The sequence below is a fragment of the Phocoena sinus genome, chromosome X, assembly GCF_008692025.1.
Source record: "Phocoena sinus isolate mPhoSin1 chromosome X, mPhoSin1.pri, whole genome shotgun sequence".
Lineage (NCBI taxonomy): Eukaryota > Metazoa > Chordata > Mammalia > Artiodactyla > Phocoenidae > Phocoena > Phocoena sinus.
The window spans coordinates 18,086,033-18,108,457 of record NC_045784.1 but is presented as its reverse complement, the minus strand read 5'-3'; the positions used below and the strand labels follow the sequence as shown (position 1 = coordinate 18,108,457).

Sequence of the window (22,425 nt, the reverse complement as noted above, 5' to 3'; positions counted from 1 at the left end):
ACTATTATAGAAGATGTGGCAAATAGGGGACTGCTAGGTCAGATACCCATCTCCAAGCCACTTATATTGTACCTTCATAGCGGTTCTGACTCATATTTGGAGACCAGTATGCAAAAACACTGTGGACTCTTACCTTACGCTGAGTACTGGCTTTTATTTCAGGCATGATTTCTGCAATCTGATTCACATAAGGGAGAGTGTAAGTGCATGCTCTGGTCTGAATTAATTTCTTTTATCTCAGGAATAAGGAAACAAGAAGATCCCCAAATTATCATGTGAAAAATATGTCAAGTCTCTTTCATCACCACTTTCAAAAAACGTTTATTCAGCATCTACTATTGCCAGGCATTTGTGCTACACACTAGGGGTTCAATAAGCAATGTCACTTTTCCCACATAGCTTGTAGTCTAGCAGAAGAAACAGACATTAAACTAATAAATACACACACAAGTATATAATTATGAAATGAGATGAGGGTTAAGAAAGAGAGGAAGAGTGGGGGCCAATTTTAGACCAGGCCAGGGTGAGGGAGTGATCAGGGAATATCTCTGAGGAAAGGACAATTAAGGTTAGACTGAAATGTGTAAGTGGGAGGTACTATTCAACCAATCTGGTTTCAGATTCTTTAAAAACTATTTTCAATCAGTTCTTTTCCCCTTGCTAATTCTATTGGCTTTTAGTGAAATTTGATGACATTATTGGTGTTCCTTAATGAAAATAACAGTTCCCAGTGCTTTTGTGACAACTCTTTCATAGTTGTCTTCATGCTTCTCTGACTACTCCATAAGTCTCCTCTGAAGGCTACCCTTCTTCCTTCCCAGCTGGAGTGTCAAGTTGTGTCCTTTGTTCTTTATATTCTACAGGCCCTTCCTGGGTGACCTCGCTATCTATGGATTCAATCCCTATATACTTGAGACTCCCAAATCTCTATCTTCAGCCACTTCTTAGCTCTAAATTCAGAAATTCAATTGTCTGATGAGTATTTCTTTCTGGATAACACAGAGATGCCTCAAATTCAACAAATCCAAAACTCAATTTATATTCCCACCTAAATCTATTCTTGCTGCTATTGCCTATCTTCATTATTGGAAGATCTTCTACTCTATCTCTGCAGCGAATAAGATGGAATCTTCCTCAACTTCCTTTATCTCACTCACCACTCCTAGTCACCAGATCTTCTGTATTCCTGTTGCACATCCTTAGTTTAAGACCTATTCATAGCCTAAGTAGATTATTTTAAACATCTCCTAATTGTTCCCCTGTCTTCACTCTATGTCCAGTCCACTCCACCCTTTTCACTACCATCAGTTACCTTTTTAAAGCAAGCATTTGATCATTCTTGCATAGTCCTCTCTTATCAGAATATTAAGGTACTTTACAGTCTGGCGCTATTCTATCTTTTAAAGCCAATTTTAGGCCACTATTTCCCACTTATTTTTGGTGGGAAAATAGCTTATCATTTTTCATACACACCAGGTATGCTCCTTATTCTGTGTGCCTGTGTATGTGCTGTTTTATCTACCTGGAAATTCCTTCCCTCTGTTCCCCCACCTCTTAGAACACATGCTCGTCCTCCATTAGGCTGTTAAAGATCACCTCTTTTGCAATATGAACCCATTTATCTTAGTCAAAACTTCTGTGCCCCTAATACTCAGCTCATACTTTTATTTTAGTAATTATACTATAATATTGTGATTATTTATACGTCACTCTCCCCCCACTAGGCTTTTCAAGATGGCAGGAACTAGAACTTACATCTGTCACACACAGTGCTGACTGTACTGATTCCTGAATTACGTTTAATTATCTACACATTTATTATTCATCATCATCATCTTAATAATAGTGACTACTTAGTGAATGCCTACTGTGTGCCAGGCACAGAATTAGGCACTATTCAAACACTATCTCCTTTGCTTTTCACACCAATACCAAGAGGTAGTTAATATTATCTGTATTTTTTAAAAAAGAACTAAGGCTATGGTGAAATGACTTGCACACAAATGTCAGTAATTGACTGAGTCTAATTTCAATCCCGTATTATTATAAGACTCATGTTCTTTTTCACTGTGGCTCTAGCCCCAGTCATGTTAGTGTCATCTTACCTAACATGGGAAAAAAAAGTCTATGTTCCTCTCAGAATATCTAATGTACTATCAGAATCTTGCAGGATTCTTTTCACATTGATTTCTCTTGTCTGACTAGGCACTGCTCTTTTAACACACAAAAGTAGACATATAATGTACAATATTCAATTTTCATTGATGTATACACAAAGAACACTAAAATAATTTAATTATTTTAAGGATGGTTTTTCTAAAATAGGATTACTTAATATTTGGGATACTAAAGCAAAACTTTTAGAAGGAAATGAACTTTATAACTGATTGTATGCAATCGTACATCCCAAATGCTTCTGTGAAAACTCCCTTGGTGAGTTTTCAAGTAGTTTTTCAAGTAGTTAAATAAAATGTCACCAATTGAGTTAATAAGCCCCTTTAATTTGTAATTTGGTCCTGCATAGTACATCAGATTCAATGAAGGAGGAAAATATCACCACATCCAGTTGGCTGATAATGAGGGGAGCTTTTTTTTCTGCTCGAAGGAGAAGAAACAAAAAAATTTTAAGGAAAAAATTTTTAAAGGAAAGAAAACAGGAAAGAAAAGCAAAGTTTCCCTTCCCACCAGTTTTATGATGTCCTTACCAGTGCACACAGAAGGTCAACCGCTTCCAAGATCAGTTCCTGATGGCCGATGCGGCTGACCCCCAGATCCTCTAGCTCCTGATGTGTAATGCGCAGCAGCTGGTCTCCACTGATCTTCTCCCTCTCAAAGTTCTTAATATACTGCTGCAAACAGTCATCAAGACCTGCAAAAGAAAAATACGGAAGATCAGAATGAAGAAAAAAAGACAGTTGAACCAAACAAATTTAAAAAAATAATAAAACAAGCATTAACTCCTACCCAGTCACAAGTTAAGTCCATTTCAGCTCTGGACTAGTTCAATCATCCACCTTTCCTCAACCTATATATGGGCTTCACTGGGGGAAAAAAATCACTTCCTCATATCCCAGCTGTTAGGCTCCTATTTGAATTTTCCTCAGCAGCTACTGCAAGTCTTTACCTCTCTTCTCAGCAGTTCTCTTCGCTGCCTGTTTCTCAAAACGTGCTAATGGGCAGGTTCTCCTACTTCCAACTTTATTTGCACCCCACTCCTCCTTTCTTCTTTCAGAGGGAGAGGTACCCTTCTTTCTATACAAGGCTAATCAATCTTCCTCTGCTCTGGAATCTTCTGCCACCTTAACACTATTTGAACAATTAAAAAATTAAATGCTCTATTTCAACCATTTCTTTCTTATTGACTCTTTTGTTCAAACCTCTGCCATCTTAAAAAAACAAAATAAAACAAAAACATTTCCTTGATCCTGTGTTCGCCACCAGCCTGTTACTCCCTTCAGAACCAAACCCCTTACACCTTTATTTCCTCACCTATAATGCACTCCTTAATCCACCATTATTTGGAATTTACCCAGATCCAAAAATGGAAATCCACAGTGGATACAAATTTCAAGATTACTCAGGGCACTTCATAAGTGATTGGCCAGGCTACAGATTGGGTGGCTTCAATCACCTATGAAATGACCTGATATAAATGATGAACTGGACTAACAAGATTACTTCTCTCCAGATTTTTAAGTAAGGAATACCAAGAAAATGAGGCAATCACGAAATCGAAAAGGTCTTGATTATATGTCAAGGAGGGAGACGAAAGGCCATAATGGGCAACGATCCAGTTGAAATTATGACAGAGCGGAAATGATAAGCAAGTAGAGAAAGCAGAGACGGGGTTACAACAATTGTGCAAAGGGAAGCAAAGTCCCATAACACAAATTATGTAGCCACTGAGAGAAGAAAAGAGACACTCCTAAAAGCCACCTGGTTCCTGATAGGATAGTTTAGTACCAGGCCACACATGTCCTTATTGTCTTTTCAAACTTTCTTGAAGTAACTTGAGTTACCCTGCAGTCTCTCTATACTACCTTTCTTGCACCTTCCATTGGTATATGCACATCACTCTTTCCTGGTTCTCTCTGTCCATTCGTCCTCTGTACCCTTTCAGGATGTTTTCTCCAACTGTCCTAAAATATTGTTGCTCTCCACTCCAGGGACCCATTCCTGGCCCCCTTACCTCTCCTCTTTACATTCTAACTGAACAATCTCATCCATGCCCATGTCTTCAACTGCAATCTAATACCCCATACTTCCATTTCAGACCTCTCTCATGAATGCCAGACCTACAAATCTACACATTGTAACATGCCACAACACAACTCATTTTCCCCTCCAGAGGAGTCTCTGCTGCATTCACTGTCTCAATGAATGGCACCACCATCTATCCCAGTATAAAGACTAAATACATGGGAGCCATCTTAGATTTATCTATCTTCCGTATATCCCTGCATCCAACCAATCTCCATGTCTGAACAATTGGTCCTCCGAAACATCATTTATATATATATATATATCCTTTTCTCTCGTTCTCCACTGCCATCTTTCTAAATCAGGCCACAAACAGTTGGCCTAAAACAGTTTTACAGTTTTCCTGCTGCTAGTCATTATCCTCTCCATCTTCCCCAACATAAAAATTCCGATATCATTCTCTACCTCAAAAATGTTCACACAGCAAGATCCTTTTTGACCCACCTCCTAGAGAAATGGAAATAAAAACAAAAATAAACAAATGGGACCTAATGAAACTTAAAAGCTTTTGCACAGCAAAGGAAACCATAAACAACATGAAAAGACAACCCTCAGAATGGGAGAAAATATCTGCAAATGAATCAAGTGGCAAAGGATTAATCTCCAAAATATACAAGCAGCTCATGCAGCTCAATATCAAAAAACAAACAACCCAATCCAAAAATGGGCAGAAGACCTAAATAGACATTCCTCCTAAGAAGATATACAGATTGCCAACAAACACATGAAAGGATGCTCAACATCATTAATTATTAGAGAAATGCAAATCAAAACTACAATGAGGTATCAACTCACACTGGTCAGAATGGCCGTCATCAAAAAACCTACAAACAATAAATGCTGGAGAGGGTGTGGAGAAAAGGGGAACCCTCTTGCACTGTTGGTGAGAATGTAAATTGATATAGCCACTATGGAGAACAGTGTGGAGGTTCCTTAAAAAACTAAAAATAGAACTACCATACAACCCAGCAATCCCACTACTGGGCATATACCCTGAGAAAACCATAATTCAAAAAGAGTCAAGTACCACTATGTTCATTGCAACTCTATTTACAATAGCAAGGACATGGAAGCAACCTAAGTGTCCATCGACAGATGAATGGACAAAGAAGATGTGGCACATATATACAATGGAATATTACTCAGCCATAGAAAGAAACGAAATTGAGTTATTTGTAGTGAGGTGGATGGACCTAGAGTCTGTCATACAGAGTGAAGCAAGTCAGAAAGAGAAAAACAAATACAGTATGCTAACACATATATATGGAATCTAAGAAAAACAATGGTTCTGAAGAACCTAGGGGGAGGACAGGAATAAAGACACAGATGTAGAGAGTGGACTTGAGGACACGGGGAGGGGTAAGGGTAAGCTGGGGCGAAGTGAGAGAGTGGCATGGACATATATACACTACCAAATGTAAAATAGATAGCTAGTGGGAAGCAGCCGCATAGCACAGGGAGATCAGCTTGGTGCTCTGTGACCACCCAGAAGGGTGAGATAGGGTGGGATGGAGACGCAAGAGGGAGGAGATATGGGGATATATGTACATGTATAGCTGATTCACTTCATTATAAAGCAGAAACTAACCATTGTAAAGCAATTATACTCCAATAAAGATGTTAAAAAATGTTCATTGTTTCCTCATATTTATGACAGAACAAAATCTTAACTACTTTATATAGTGTTCAAAGCCCTCCCTGACCTGGACCTTGCCTTCCTATACAGACTCATTTCAGACACCCTCCACACTTCCCAATCTACCACTCTACAGACCTCCATCACAACAATGCCCACATTATAATTCTTTGTTCCCATGTCTGTGTGCCCAATAAATAGACTGGAAATTCCTTGAAGTTGGGCACTGTGTCTTCTGAATTTGGAGAACCCAGGGCTTAGAGCACAGTGACTGACACAGACTAATGCTCAATAAGTGTAAACTGAATAAATTAATAGACATTTAATTTTATGCTATATAACCTGGTCAGAGCAAAAAGGGAACTATTTTTTCTTTTTTAAAAAAATTTCTTTGGAGTATAGTTGATTTACAATGTTGTGCTAGTTTCAGGAAAAAAGGAACATTTTAAATAAGAGCTAAATCTAAAATTAGAGGGGCAAAAGAACGTTTGGTACATGGCATTTTGAAGCACTCATGTCTTGATACACTGCAGAATAATATGAGATAGACTTATTATTTTGAGTTGATTTTTCTTACAATTCCTCTATGTAAAGGAATGATAAAGGATTTCCTAGGGCATCAAAGACAGCATCATTATCAAGGTTACAGACCAAGTCACATTCTAACTGGCCGGGTAGAAATAAGGAAGAGAGACTTATCCTGTATCACATTAATTGCTGCCTAATTTAATTATCAAGGTATATTAGCCCATAATATAGGAAGTATCTTGGCTCCTCTATTTAAAATGTAAAATATATGGCAAATATGCAGCAAGGGTATTATAATACAATCACAATAATGTCACTTTATGTCAATATATGTATTTATGAACCATATGAACCATATATATATTTTTTCTCAATTGAATTATAAGTAATCAATGACCTTATAATATTTTAGAGTTGTTGTTTTGACTGAAAGGTCAAAAGCAACACCTCACATCTGTGTATGGAGAAAATATGGTCTAGAAAGAGTAACCTACAAAAATGAATACATTACAAAATTGGGCTAAAGGTCTGAACCTCATGATTCTAGGATCTATGCAACACATATGTGATCATTTAAACTCCCCTCACTCATACACTGTTTTATTTAAAGTAGAACTATACCATTTTCAAGAAGGAGAAGTTATTTAGTGATTATGTGTCTAGTCTTCAACAGTGTAACATTTATTAAGTAGATAAAATGAGAATATATACCAGATTTTAAAAATATTATTATCCATCCCATTTTCCTAAGATTTTAAGCTTTAATGTTGCATGAATTCTTTCCTTAGGTACCACCAAATTTTACCCTCTCTTGTTGATGTTCTAAATAATTATAAGTAAAATTTATAACATCCACATACAAATTCCTACCTATTTGTTCTTAAGAAAATGTACAGAAAATGTGTTGATCCATACTTTAAACCACACAAATTTACCTTGAAGACAATCATGCACTTTCGTCAGTTGAAATATTAAACAAACTATACACTAAAACAATCAAAAGGAAGGCTTGGAATCATTACTATGACATGTCTCTTTCTCAGTAAATTATACTGCTTTCTTCCTTCAGCAGGGAAAGGAATGAACATAATCAAAGCTCTAGAAAGAGGTTCCAAAAATAGTGAAACATTTACAAAATGATGATGATATCTGATAGCCTAAGGATGTATAAATTTTCAGTAAATCAATGATATTACAGAAGATGGAGTAAAATAAATACATAAATCCATTATAATGTGGAAGTAGAGTAGAATATACAAATTATTATATTTAACATTCAAAATCTTAAAAACCCACTTAAAATTGACGTTAGAGGATGACTCTATCCCTACTCCAGGAAATTTTACTTTCTACATCATTTTATACACAACATGTGCTCTCATCTAAAAACAGAACACTCTCTGATGTTTATAGCAAAAAAAAAAGGTAAATTCTTTAGAGTTCTATTGCCACTCATGATTCACTGTGAAGAACAAAGATTGACATATGAAGGTTTGTGAGGACCTATGTCCCACTTCTGCAAAATAAGGTTAGGAAGTTATTAAAACAAACATGCATCAGTCCAATATCCTTTTGCTTACTCTAATACATGAATGACAATTCAAGGCAGAATATTTTATTTTTAATCTAGTTTTCGGCCCCCTCGTTTCACTGACACTGCTTTTTGCTAAGATAGACAATGATGGGTAACACCTGATTCAATTGCCCCATTTCCAATCTCAATCTTCCTATAAGCAACTTAGTTCTTTATTTCTACCACCATTTTTCCAGTCTCAGAGCCATTTATGATGACTTCCCAGTTTAATCCCTTATCTTGTCACTTAGTGAGAAACATAATTTATTCATTCAAAATAGCTCTTGCTCTGTCCTTTCATTTCTGATCACACTGTCACCAGCTTACTCATGCTGTATATAGCCTGCCCTGATTCCCAGTTGCTCCCCCGGCATCAGTCTGTCCAGTCTATCACAGTCAGATCCTAAAAACACTCTTCGATCAAGCCATTTCCTGATTCAAAAACTTCAAGAACCCCTCCTGCCAAAAGGTTAAAATTCAAAGATCTTTAAAAAATTTTTTAACTATTAAAACTTTTTTTTTTGGTCCTGGATGTTATTCTGTTAATTGCAACATCTACTATAGACAATACAAGCATTTTCTATAATATAAACAGCCAGAAAGCTCATATGACCATCTTTTTCTTCTACACATAGGATAGTATAAAATGATAAATGATCTAGCAAAAGATAATTCACATTTAAGATCTTGTGGTACCTCCTAAATCATCTAAAAAGGATGAAACTATATTCAGTAGTGTTTCAGCACTAAGAGAATTTTACTGTATTCTAATTAGTGGAAAACTGACCAAACTACAACAATATATAGGCTACTTAATAGATACCTAGCATATCTAATAAATCAAATTCCTGGAGCATTCTAGAAACATGAGATTTTGCTCTAGAACCCATGCAGATAAAATTTGTTTTAACAATTCCCATATAGTTCTGGGATGATATAGCCATGTAAATTCTTGATCAAATTCAGCAATAAGCTGGCCATCACTCTTACTTAGTAAGTAAAGGTGTATTTACTCTTTGCTCTGCTTTTTACTATATTCAAATTTATATTTTGTTCAACCAAAAAAAATAAGAAAAACTTTTCTTCAAAAGCATTTATGCCACTAGATAATTCTAAATTCCAACAAAAATTATGCAATATCTGCTTTAACAAATGGGAAATAATGTGAACAAGAATAACAAACTGTGGAGCAACCATACCATGCAATACCACTTAGCAATTAAAAAGGAACTACTGACACACACAGTAATTTGGATGGAGCTCAGAGTATTATGCTGAGTGAAAATGACCAATCTGAAAGAGGTTACTGAATGATCCAATTTATATTACATAGTGAAAAAGACAAAACTATTGCAGCAGAAAACAGATCAGTAGTTGCCAAGGATTGGGAATATGAAGAGGTTGTGACTATAAAGCAGCAAGGAGGGAGTTTTCTGGGGTGAAGAAACAGTTTTGTGTCTCAATTGTGGTGTTGGTAACGTAAATCTATATACATATTAAAACTCATACAAAAAAAAAAAAACTCATACAACTGTAATGCCCCAAAAGTCAATTTTACTCTAATTTAAAAAATTAAAATTAAAAAAATTATAAATGAACTACAAGCTATATAACATTTGGAAAACACTATTAAACTAAAATTTTAGTTGAAGAAATTTCCCTTCTGATATCATTTTATCATAGTGTCTGATATAAAAGACCCAGACCAGGGAATAATGTTTCCAGCAATCCATTCAGCCACTATTTATTAAGTACCTGCTACTAACTTTGGGGCAGTGTGCATTCATGCATTTAACTACCTTTGAAAAGACTCCACGCTGCTAATTGGCAGAGCTGAGAGACTATAAACAGAATTCTCTCTAAGAAGCTGTATATGATGTAGGGTGTGAAGACTGATGCAGTAGAAAATCAATCAGTGCCTGTGGTCTTTAGAAGACTTCTTAGATGGCCAAGCCCCACTATACTGATCATCACCATTTCTACTCTTCTCCTCAAACCTAACTTTTTTCTTGAAAAACTTAATGTTGTCTTTAAGACAGAGACTAAAAAACAAATCTTGACTGGGTGACTGGATGGTAATATGTGAATTGTTCCATTTTGCAAAACAATTCAGCCTTTTTACGATCTGTTTCTGGTTCTTCATTTTAAACCAGAGCAGGTTTTAAATGCCAGGCAACTTTAAAAGGAACTTCAGAGAAATATCTGCTTTAAAACTCCCCTCTAGGGACTTCCCGGGTGGCGCAGTGGTTAAAAATCCTCCTGCCAATGCAGGGGACAGGAGTTTGATCCCTGGTCTGGGAAGATCCCACATGCCACGGAGCAACTAAGCCCGCATGCCGCAACTACTGAGCCCCCATGCTGCAACTACTGAAGCCCACGCTCCTAGAGCCTGTGCTCCGCAACAAGAGAAGCCACCACAGTGAGAAGCCGCGCACCGCAATGAAGAGCAGCCCCTGCTCGCTGCAACTAGAGAAAGCCCGTGACAGTGACGAAGACCCAATGCACCCAAAAACAAAACAAAACAAAACAAAAAAACTCCCCTCTCCTAGAAAACGACCAAAAGAAAGCAAAAGTAAGAAAGAAAACTTCGTCAGCACTGAAACTAGGAGAGAGTGCCAAACGTATAATAGACAGACTAAAAATTTAATATTAAAAAAATTAAAACTAGGTACTAGAAGAAAACTGGGCTCTGTATCAAACCAAAGCCAGAAACAGTAAAGAACATGACATAGATTTGAGTATACAAAAATTAGGTTTTTGTTACGACATATCAAACCAGAACATTCACAAAAGAAGTACTTAAAATATCTCCAGTGATTTATTACATCAAGGCCAACTAAAGAGGGCAAAGAAAGCCGCAGACGTGCTATCAAGTTGCTTAAAACTGCTCAATTTTAAAATACTGAGATATGGTAATCTGAGATAGCAACCTTAAAATGCACATTACACAAAGCAATGTTTGAATGGTTTCATAATTTTGTAATTTTTAAAGTTTTTGATTCAGAACATGGTAAATTCGCTGGACAAGCAGTTTTTCTCAAAGTGATTTTTAAGAAGCTTACACAAACTTTTAAATGCTCTTAAGTAAAGATGAAATAAACTGTTAGAGTATTATACAATTATTCTGTACTTCCATGTTTTAATTTTTAAAACAAAGTCTAAAATGATTTTAAAGACATGTTCAATAAAGACTGCCTGCTACTGTCAAGGAGCTTAAAGCTATTTACATACTTAGGAATTCATATACAATATTTTTCAAGGATCACACTTAGTCCCCCAAATTAATAGGCAGTTTCAGAGACAGTTTTAGCTAAAACTGAAACTGTTTTTCTCTTTTCAAGTCTTCATAGTCCTTACTAAAAATATTTTATTAACACAAAACAACTTTAATATGAATCACAGGGAGACACAGCATAAGAAATTAGTTGCAAACCTAGGGATTAGTAACGTCTTTCATTTTATAACCTTATAGGTAAACATTTGTTGTCTGTTTATTTAAGGAAGCTTAAGGACATCTAAGCCTTTCATCTTTTATTCTGGCATTCAATGACCTCCAAATTCAGGTCCCAACCTATCTTTCTAACATTATCTCTCATACATTCATATATCCTACATTGCAGATAACTTGAACAACGCAACTGCTTCCTTCATGGGATCCCAGTTACCCAGAATATCCTCTTCTACATATTTAGTTGCTGAAATCCTGTCAGGTCTTGATCATCGAATCAGATGGATCCCTCTTCTCTTAATATGTTTGGATTTTACATTATGGTACTTATTAGCCATGCTGTTTTTTATAACCTCCTTATTAGTGTCTTATTCTCCCAATAGATTATATAGCCCTGAAGGGTAGCATCACTGACTTCACACAACACTGAGCACAGCGGGCTCCTGATACATATTCAGTCATTCCTTCATTTAATCAATATTTACCGAAGTGATTACTATGTGCTAGGCATTGGGGATCAATGCCAGGCAAAAACTGACATGGCTATTGACTTTATGAAGTTTATACTATAATACTGAAGACAAACATTAATCATTTAATTGCCAAAGTAGATGTATAAATACAAACTGTGATAACTACTATGTGGGAAAAAATACACTGTACCGTGAGAAGCAAAAATGGAGACTTACCCTAAGCTGAGGTGGAAGTCAGGAATGGCTTCCTTGATGAATCAATGACTGTACTATGATCTATAAGCTTAAACACTGTTAACTAGGCAAAGGGGAGGAAGAGAGGGGACGGTGTAGGCAAAAGAAAGACATATGCAAAGACTCTTGTGCTACAAAAGGAACACGTATATTAAAAAAACTGGAACAGGTTTGTGTGACTGAAATTCAGAGATGAGGAAGAGAATGGAGCAGCATGGGGTTCAAGAGATGAGCCAGAGCAAGACGATGCAGGGTCTTGTAGGCCATATTCAGAATCCTGATCATGACTCTAAGAGCAATGAGAAGGTACTGAAGGGTCTGAAACAGGTAGCATTAAAAGTGTTTTGTGTTTTGTGAACATTAATGCAGCTGTAGTATGATAAACAAATTGGAGGCTGCCAAGAGGGAGGCAGGTTGGGTGACATTTAAAATAATCTAAGTATGAAATGCTAGTAATTTGTCCTAGGATGATGGCAAGAAAGGAAGAGACAGATTGGAAAGAACATAAAATGTGCAGGACTTGGTGCTGGATTGGATGTGTGAGGTAGAGCAGGCCACAAGAAGTAAGATGATGCCTACTTTTCTGGATTACAGAAATGGATAAATGGTGACATTATTCACAGACAATGGAAACACCAAAGGAGAAGCCATTTAGAGTAGCTGGCTCTCTTCTGGACATGTTGGGATTACAGTTCCTTTGAGACAGCCAGGTACCAAATAAGAGTAGTCAGTCACAAATAAAGGTCTGCTCTGGAGAATATATTTGAAAGTCATTGGTATATAGGTAGAAAATTGGCTAACTAGGGAAAATGAATAGAGTGAAATGAAGATTTAGAACAAAACTAAATGTAAAAGCAAAAAAAAACAACAAACAACTGAAGAAGTACAGCCAGAGAGGAATGGTAAAAAATGAGAAAAGTGTGGTGTCATGAAGGCGAACGGAAGAAAAAAAATGTTTCAAGACTAGCAGTTACAGGACTGTGGTAAGAGAAAACTCTGGGTCACACGTGCCACAACTACTGAAGCCCAGGCGCCTAGAGCCCGTGCTCCACAACAAGAGAAGCCACTGCAATGAGAAGCCCGCGCACCACAATGAAGAGTAGCCCCCGCTCGCTGCAACTAGAGAAAGCCTGCACACAGCAACGAAGACCCAATGCAGCCAAAAATAAATAAATATATAAAAAAAAAGAAAACCTGGGTCAGGTGGCCAGAATTCAAAGCCCACTCTGAATCTGACAATAAGGAGATTATCAGGGACTTTAACCAGAATATCATAATAGTAAAAACAGAAACCAGCCAGAGCATGGAGATGAGGGGTGAGAAAGTAGAGGCCTTGCATATAGAATATTCCTTTAGGAGAGTATATGGTACTGGTGAGGATGGAGAGTTGATAAGGAGGTACCATGTCGGGCAAAGGGGCTATTGTTATACCAAGTTTAGACATGAAAGAACTAAAGAATATATGGTGAAAGGACCTAAAGGTGAATAATGTTACCATTTATCCATTTGCAAGATTAGGTAACTCCCTAAGTGTACACAGTAACTGACCAGCAAAGCAAGGACTAAAACCTAGTCCCAGAGGATTCGGAAGTCCAGTCTGTTTTGACTACATCAGACCATTTCAAGATTGAGAAAAACAGACCTCAACAATAATCTGTATGCTTGCAAAAAGAAAGAGGTAAATGGAGCTAGACAGAAACATACGGTTATTAAAATGAAGAAAGGATAACATAGGACAGTGGCTAATAAAATCATATTCTTCCAGAAATACATGAAAAAATTATTTAAAACTACCAAGGATGAATTCCATGTAAGTATACTCTGATGAATCGAACACTGTAGGGTACCTGGTTGCCATTTGATCTGAAGCTGCATTCAAATGAATGAAAGGAGAAACACTGCCAAGTTTTTAGATATCACTGAAACCAATACAATACATGCTGACTTAAGAACTCCTCTTCCTTATATTCTGCAATGTCATCCTTCAGTCACCCTCATTCTACAAACAAGCAGTTCCTCTACGACAAATAGTATATGATTTCTTTTCACAAGGATTCCCAAGAAAACCAAATAAAATAGAAAAAGGAAGGTCAATTTTCTTCTGCATCTGTTCTCATTTACTCTGTCCTAATTTCTTTTAGAAAATGCTAAGCTGGCAATAGTTTTCCAGTACTTCCAAATGGAAGAGTTGATGCTGATTAACAGTAATACCTTCCATTAATTTTTGTGCTGTGTGCCAAGCACTGTTTTAAGGACTTCACAAACATTTTCTCATTTAATTTGTAGGACAATCTTATGAAGTACATATCATTATCTTGATTTTACAGATAAGAAAATTGAGATTTAGAGATCATGCCCTGGATCCCACAGCTTAATAAACAGTAAGGTTAAGTCTAAAATCAAGTCCACCTGACACCAAATCTCTACCTTTAAAGCCTATGCTAAATTAGAAGGAATTAGGATTGTTCCCAAAGTGATCGTCTGTACCATACCAGAAAGACATTATGCCAAAAATATTCTTTCCATCTTCCATTTAAAACTTTAAAGACATTGTTTTAAAATCCATTTACTTAAATTTTACTTTGTATCAAAAGGGGTTTAAGTATGTCGTTTACACACACACACACACACACACACACACACACACACAATTCAGCAGGATAACACAAATTAAAAGTAGATGATAGACATTTCTCCAAAGAAGATATACAGATTGCCAACAAACACATGAAAGAATGCTCAACATCATTAATCATTAGAGAAATGCAAATCAAAACTACAATGAGATATCATCTCACACCTGTCAGAATGGCCACCATCAAAAAATCTAGAAGCAATAAATGCTGGAGAGGGTGTGGAGATAAGGGAACACTCTTGCACTGTTGGTGGGAATGTAAATTGATACAGCCACTATGGAGAACAGTATAGAGGTTCCTTTAAAAACTACAAATAGAACTACCATATGACCCAGCAATCCCACTACTGGGCATATACCCTGAGAAAACCATAATTCAAACAGAGTCATGTACCACAATGTTCATTGCAGCTCTATCTACAATAGCCAGGACATGGAAGCAACCTAAGTGTCCATCATCAGATGAATGGATAAAGAAGATGTGGCACATATATACAATGGAATATTACTCAGCCATAAAAAGAAACGAAATTGAGATATTTGTAGTGAGGTGGATGGACCTAGAGTGTGTCATACAGAGTGAAGTAAGTCAGAAAGAGAAAAATAAATACCATATGCTAACACATATATATGGAATCTAAGAAAAAAAAAAAGGTCATGAAGAACCTAGGGGTAAGACGGGAATAAAGACACAGACCTACTAGAGAATGGACTTGAGGATATGGGGAGGGGGAAGGGTAAGCTGTGACAAAGTGAGAGAGTGGCATGGACATATATACATTACCAAACATAAAATAGATAGCTAGTGGGAAGTAGCCGCATAGCACAGGGAGATCAGCTCGGTGCTTTGTCATCACCTAGAGGGGTGGGATAGGGAGGGTGGGAGGGAGGGAGACGCAAGAGGGAAGAGATATGGGAACATATGTATATGTATAACTGATTCACTTTGTTATAAAGCAGAAACTAACACACCATTGTAAAACAATTATACTCCAATAAAGATATTTTAAAAAAAGTAGATGAGAAAAATATGGTTGAGGGAAAATATTAGTCATAAAATGGGAGCCAGAAGTAATGGTAATACAAAAACTTCATACCAATGAAAAATATTAGACTTGCTAAAGTGTGGGAGGAGCTCGAACACTACCTGTATATTGTCTAGAAGCTAATAAAGAGGAAAACAGGATCAGGTACACAGTTAAAAATATTCATTAGATAAAAGCAAGCCAATTTCTCAGGGAAGTCCGTCTATTCCTGATACTAAAGCCAAAAAAAGATTTCCCACTGGAAGAAATTCTTGTGTGATGTAATGAATACCCCCTTCAATAAACTCCTTCAATAAACACAACTACAGGTTCCAACTGGAGTCTCTTACAGCAATGTTGAAATACATTTTTCCAAAAATTATACTGTATTGTACACCAAACAGTAACTGATTATCATGAAGACAGAAAAATATTTATATTTACTGGCTTTAAAGATGTTACAACTTCTCAACAGAACTTCTAATTCTAAGGAGAAAATAGCTAGCAGAGTTTCTCTTTTAAAATGGTAAAAAAAATGAATAGGTGAGTTGGAGTTGAATCATCTTCAGAAACTTGATAGTTTGTCAACAGATGCCTAAAATGTTTTGGGATACATACTATATATTCATTTAATGACAACTGAAAATGAAAAACTCCTACGGTCAGACTTCTTATCTCGAAAAGCATGTTTACAGACTTTGACTTAAAAAAGTACAAGTCACAGGCAACAAAAGAAAAAACAAAATTGGACTTCATCAAAATTAAAAACTTTTGTCCATTAAAGGACACTATAAACAAGAGTGAAAAGGCAACCACGGAATGGGAGAAAATAATTGCAAATCACAAATCTGGCAATGGATTAATATCCAGAATAGAAAAAGAACTCTCCTGTAACTCAACAACGAAACGACAACTTGATTAAAGAACGGCAAAAGGCTGAAAAGACATTTCTCCAAAGAAGATGTATACATAGATGCCCAATAAGCACATTAAAATATGTTCAAAATCACTAATCACTAGGGAAATGCAAGTCAAAATCATAATGAGATACTACCTCACACCCATTAGGATAGCTATGATCCAAAAAAACAAAACAAACAAAAATACAAAATAACAAGTGTTGGCAAGGATGTGGATAAACTGGAACCCTTGTACACTGTTGATGGGAATGTAAAATGGTGCAACCGCTATGGAAAACAATACAATAGTTACTCAAAGAATGAAAAAAAAGAACTACCATATGATCCAACAATTCCACTTCTGGATATACATCCAAAAGAATTGAAAGCAAGGTCTCAAAAAGATATCTGTATACCCATGTTCATAGCAGCATTATTCATAATAATCAAAAGGTGGAAGCACCACAAGTGTCCATCAAGAGATGAACAGACAAACAATAGAATATTTTTCAGTCTTAAAAAAAAGGAAGGAAAATAGGACTTCCCTGGCAGTGCAGTGGTTAAGACTCTGTGCTTCCAATGCAGGGGGTGCAGGTTCAATTCCTGGTTGGGGAACTAAGATCCCGCATGCTGCGGGATCTTTTTTTTGGCATGGCCAAAAGAATTTTTTAAATTAATTCAAAAAAAGGAAGGAAATACTGACACATGCTACAACATGGATGACCACTGAGGACATTATGCTAAGTGAAATAAACCAGTCACAAAAGGACAAATACTATATAATTCCACTTATATGAGGTACCTAGAGTAGTGGAATTCATAAAGACAGAAAGTAGAATGATGGTTGCCAGGGGCTGAGAGAAGGAGTTAGTGTTTAATGGGTACAGATTTTCAGTTTTGCAGGATGAAGAGTTCTGTGGATAGACAGTAGTGATGGTAGCATAACAACGTGAATGAACATAACATCACTGAAATGTACATTTAAATATGGCTAAGGTAGTAAATTTGATGTCATATGTATTCTATAATTAAAAAAATTTTAATGATAAAAATGGTAAATTTTACATTATGTATATATAAAAAAGTACAAGTCAACTAACAAATTAATCTTAGCCTAAATTTGCTACTTTTGAATTTAATTAGACTTAAGCGTTTGGGGAGGCATATGGGTTTATGAAAGCCACACCTGTAAGTTACTATTTTATATTTGATTACTAATGGTATGTCCCTGTGTAATCAGATTTCTCTAATAGAAACACAATTTTTCTTTTCGTTGACTACAAAGAAACCATCAAAGGCAATGATTTACTGAATTCAGTGAATCTTACATGGAACTCCTCAGTATATCTCAACCAAGCTAATTAATCGTGAAAAAATATTTAGCCTAATCACAGTGGGATTTAATACAGCTGCTATCATTTTTTTTTTACTATTTTCATTTAATGTCTAAACAATATTGTTGAATGCGAAGACATGCCACAAAGTTTCAGCAATGTGTGGATTTTGAATTTTATAAAAAACTGTACATTAGCTATACCAAGGGGGAAAATGAATTTTGTATCCAAATGCCATCCAGATAAATGTTGAAGGAACAGTAGCACAAAGGATTAATCAGTCATCTTTGAGTGCTGGGAGAGACTTCCTTCTCCAGGGAGGACATGTCCATGGGCAGCTGTGTGTGTGTGTGTGTGTGTATGTTTGTGTGTGTTGGGGGGGTTGCACAGTGTTGATGTGGGGACAACCCTGAGTCATGCCATTGAAAAGGGCAAATCTTGTTGATCCAATTTTACTTCTGGAGAGACATCTAATCTCGGTTTCTCTCAGCCCCAGGCTTCCCTTAATACTCTTGATTTCTTCAGATTTAAATCAGGTTCCTAAATCAATAACTGTTCCTTTTACTTCCACCGTAGCACAGACCTCTATATGATCTTCCTCTGACCAATCAGCTTGCTGAGCTAGGAATATCTCCCTTCCTGTCCCCAATATTAGGATCTCTCCTAAGTGCCTTTCCAATTCCTGATACCAACTTTCATTTATTTATTGAACAATTTATTTATTGAACAATATTTATTGAATATTTATCAAATGCCTAGTTATGATCTAGCAATTATTCTAGGGAGTATGAATAAAAGGTAAGCAGAAACAGACATGGTCTCTTCCTTCATGGAGCTAACAGTTTAATGGGAAAGAAGCACATTATGTAAAGAATCACACAGCAACCTTGACAAGTAAATCAAAGGGAAGGAAAGGTATCTCTGCATGGTGCTCCAAAAGCCTGTAATAGGGGGATATGACCAAATTTGACACTCAAGGTAGGCTTTCTGGGAGAAGTGTGGCAAGAAGTGAGGTCTAGAGGAGTGTGAGTCAGTTAGGCAAAGGGGGAGGGAAGAGCATTAGACTCTGGAAACAGCAAAGACCCAGGGGTGGGAGACAGGATGGAGAGTGTGAAGCACTGAAAGAAGGCCCGCATGACTAAAAGTTGCATTCAGACTTGTGTTCTCAAAAGCTCCCTCTGGCTTCAATGTGTAGCACAGTGACTTGTGGCCAGTTCACCTTTTGCCAAGAAAAGATTATCTTTGGCAGGAACTCATCTTCCAGCTCAGTACCTTCACTTCATTGGTTATTCCAGCTATGCGTGGAATACAGCTTTCCCAAACATGTCCTTTCTTTGGCTGTTTTATTCCTCCATGCTATCTACATCCCCCCACTACCACCTAGTCTCCTGGTAACAGAAGGTAAGGAAAAAACCTACAAGTAGAACCTATTCCATGTTATTTATAATTATATCTATGGTCTCCTGAATAACAAATCAAAATCAATGGAAAAAAATATGATAAAAGGTAGAAACATCTTTTAAACTGGTGATTCAAGAAAAACAATATGGTAACAGGGAAGTAAAAAACTGCCTTTAGAAGTTACAGCTGATCATTTTAATCCAGACATATGCAGCTCATTAATTCTGACTGAAATAACTTCCACAAAAGAAAACTCTAGCATAAAAGTTACTGCAGAAACAAAGGGTACCATCCACTGGTAAACCTAATCTCAATACATCTCCTATGATCCTTCCCTAATTACAAAACAAATCTTATTCAGCATTCCAAGTCCACTGTTTGGAGCCTCCTCCTCTGGTAAACACACACACACACACACACACACACACACACACACACACGCGTTTCTCCACGATAAACTAATGTCAGCATTATTAACTATTCAATAATTTGACAAGGCCAAGCCAAAATGAAACCTTTGGTGTTTTAAAATTTTTATGACTCCTAAAACAAGTTCTAAAGTATTAGACCCAGTTTAATTTTCAGTCAACATTTACCTTCCATCTAATTCTTATATCACTTAGTTTTACTGAATATTAAAATGAAAATAAAGCTATGACTTTTGGTCTTTCAACACAAAGTTAAAGTGTATTCATAAGGATTTATTTTCAAGATAAAAAGAATCCTACATTTATCCCACAGTCATTTCTGGGTTATCTAATAAAAACGTTAAGCGCTGATACTGAATTTTATATTTGTTTTCCTTCATGTATCAGAATCAATACATAATATCATACAATTATATTAAAAGCCAAATTATTTTTATTAGCCTATGATGTAAATTTTACTTTGCCTAGGAAAACAGGCTATTTGGAAGGGCTGGGTTTTTTCCCTAAAATTCATAAGACCTCCTCAAAATAATTCTAATAATTATAACTCAAAACAATGTCAGTTTTCCATTGCTTCTCAAGCTTCATGTGCATACAGAAGATCTAGGGATCTGATTAAACTATAGATTCTGATTCAGTTGGTATAGGGTGGGGCCTGAGATTTTGTATTTCTAACTAGCTCCCAAGTAACAATGGCCATTACTACAGCAAAGCTTGTCAGAGGCAAAAAGAGATGATTTTTTTCAACAAGTGATGAGGTCATTATCAAATATATTGGACAATAATGATGACCGGTAATACACATAAACAGACACAAGTAGGCTTATGTTGCTAAATATCTAGTCATGTCATTTACAGGTTTACCAGTCCTAATTAGGAAATATATTTATAATGATACCCAAGGATCAACAAATATTTGCCATAAATTTATAAACCACAAGGGAACAAATTTCTCATATTGTAACTCAGGCAAATTATTTTAACCAAGTGGAAAGAAAAAAAGCTATTCAAAACTAATTGTAGGGCTTCCCTGGTGGCGCAGTGGTTGAGAGTCCACCTGCCGATGCAGGGGACACAGGTTCGTGCCCCGGTCCGGGAGGATCCCACATGCTGAGGAGCGACTGCGCCCGTGAGCCATGGCCGCTGAGCCTGTGCATCCAGAGCCTGTGCTCCGCAACAGGAGAGGCCACAACAGTGAGAGGCCCGCATACCGCAAAGAAAACCAAAAAACAAAAAACTAATTGTAATTAATGCTTATTTGAATAGATCCCTAATTGCATGTTTTAAGGATAGGTATTTAGAAAATGTCCTAATTTTCCAAAACATGAAATCTATGGAGAAACTCACAGCCTAAATGAGCACATTAGTCTCATCCTTCACAATATTATCATCAATCATAAAAGAGTGCAGTGGAAGTTCTTCAAAAAATGAAAAGAAACCACAAACATACAAACTTATGTTCCTTATTGCTACCAAACCCAAGTTTGTGTTTCAGAGTTTGGAGCAGAGAAAGGTTTATTGCAGGGCCAAGCTTGGAGCAGAGAAAGGTTTTATTTTATTGCAGGGCCGAGCAAGGAGAACGGGTGGCTTGTGCTCAAAAACCCAAACTCCCAGATGGTTTTCAGGGAGAAGTATTTATAGGCAAAATTTGGGGTGAGGGCTGTAGGGTGTGTAACTTTCTTCTGATTGGTTGGTGGTGAGGTAACAGGGAGGTGCTCCAGGAATCTTGTGCTCAGCCTGAAGTTACCATCCTCCACCTGGGTGGGGGCCTTAGTTCCTGCAGAAGAACTCAGAGATGTAAGGCTATGTGTATCCCTTGAGGAGGAACCAGGACCCAGCTTTCATTGCTGCACTATAGTTTCTTGACTGCTCCTCCTTTGTTTCTGCATTCCCTCACTTCCCTGATTAACAACCATTTGAATCTGCCCTTTGGAACTGAGGGAAGGTCTTAGGAGGCTGAATGAAGCCTATTTCCTACAAATAAGAAATGAGGGACATGGAAAGGATTTGTACTTGGGACGGCCCCACACGGTCCTGATCAGTTTCATTATTATTAAGCATTTCTCAAAGAGCTCCTAGAGTATGAAAATCTTCTAATATTTCTCATAATTCCTCTCTGCTCAGTAAAATTCTCTTTCACGGTGATAGCATTCTACTGCAATCACCATCAGTTAGGGAAGTGGGGTTCCTCCTTTCTCCAAACTGGAAAACAGTGTCAGTGAGCACTTCGTTCCTTCCAGATGCCAAATTCCTACCCAGGAACCAGAATCAGAAATACCACGAAATTAGAAAGGAAGGAGGAACAAGTTCTACAGAGATGTATATGAATGAAAGGAGTGAGGGGAGCAAGGAGAGAGGGAGGCAGAGAAGAGAGGTGGGAGAGAGGGGAGGAGGGAGAGACAGACGGAGGACATCAGAGACTTGGCTAAATACTGTGTCAGAGAAACAATTTGATAAACCCGCTTTTTTTTTACTTAATCTTGCCCTCACTCCTTACTGCAGAGACAACACTGCTTCTCTAGTCACAAATTAACCTCCATCACATCTGTTT

General features: G+C 36.9%; 1 protein-coding gene across 4 annotated transcripts in view; it reads right to left on the bottom strand.

The window, feature by feature from the left end:
* The window catches only part of CNKSR2 (connector enhancer of kinase suppressor of Ras 2), a 257,232-nt gene that overhangs the window by 201,698 nt on the left and 33,109 nt on the right, over nt 1-22,425 (bottom strand). For all 4 annotated transcript variants that reach the window (XM_032619801.1, XM_032619802.1, XM_032619803.1 and 1 more), the window contains exon 2: nt 2,706-2,869. In XM_032619801.1, coding sequence (XP_032475692.1) covers nt 2,706-2,869 — 164 coding nt within the window. The remainder of the gene's footprint in view (nt 1-2,705; nt 2,870-22,425) is intronic.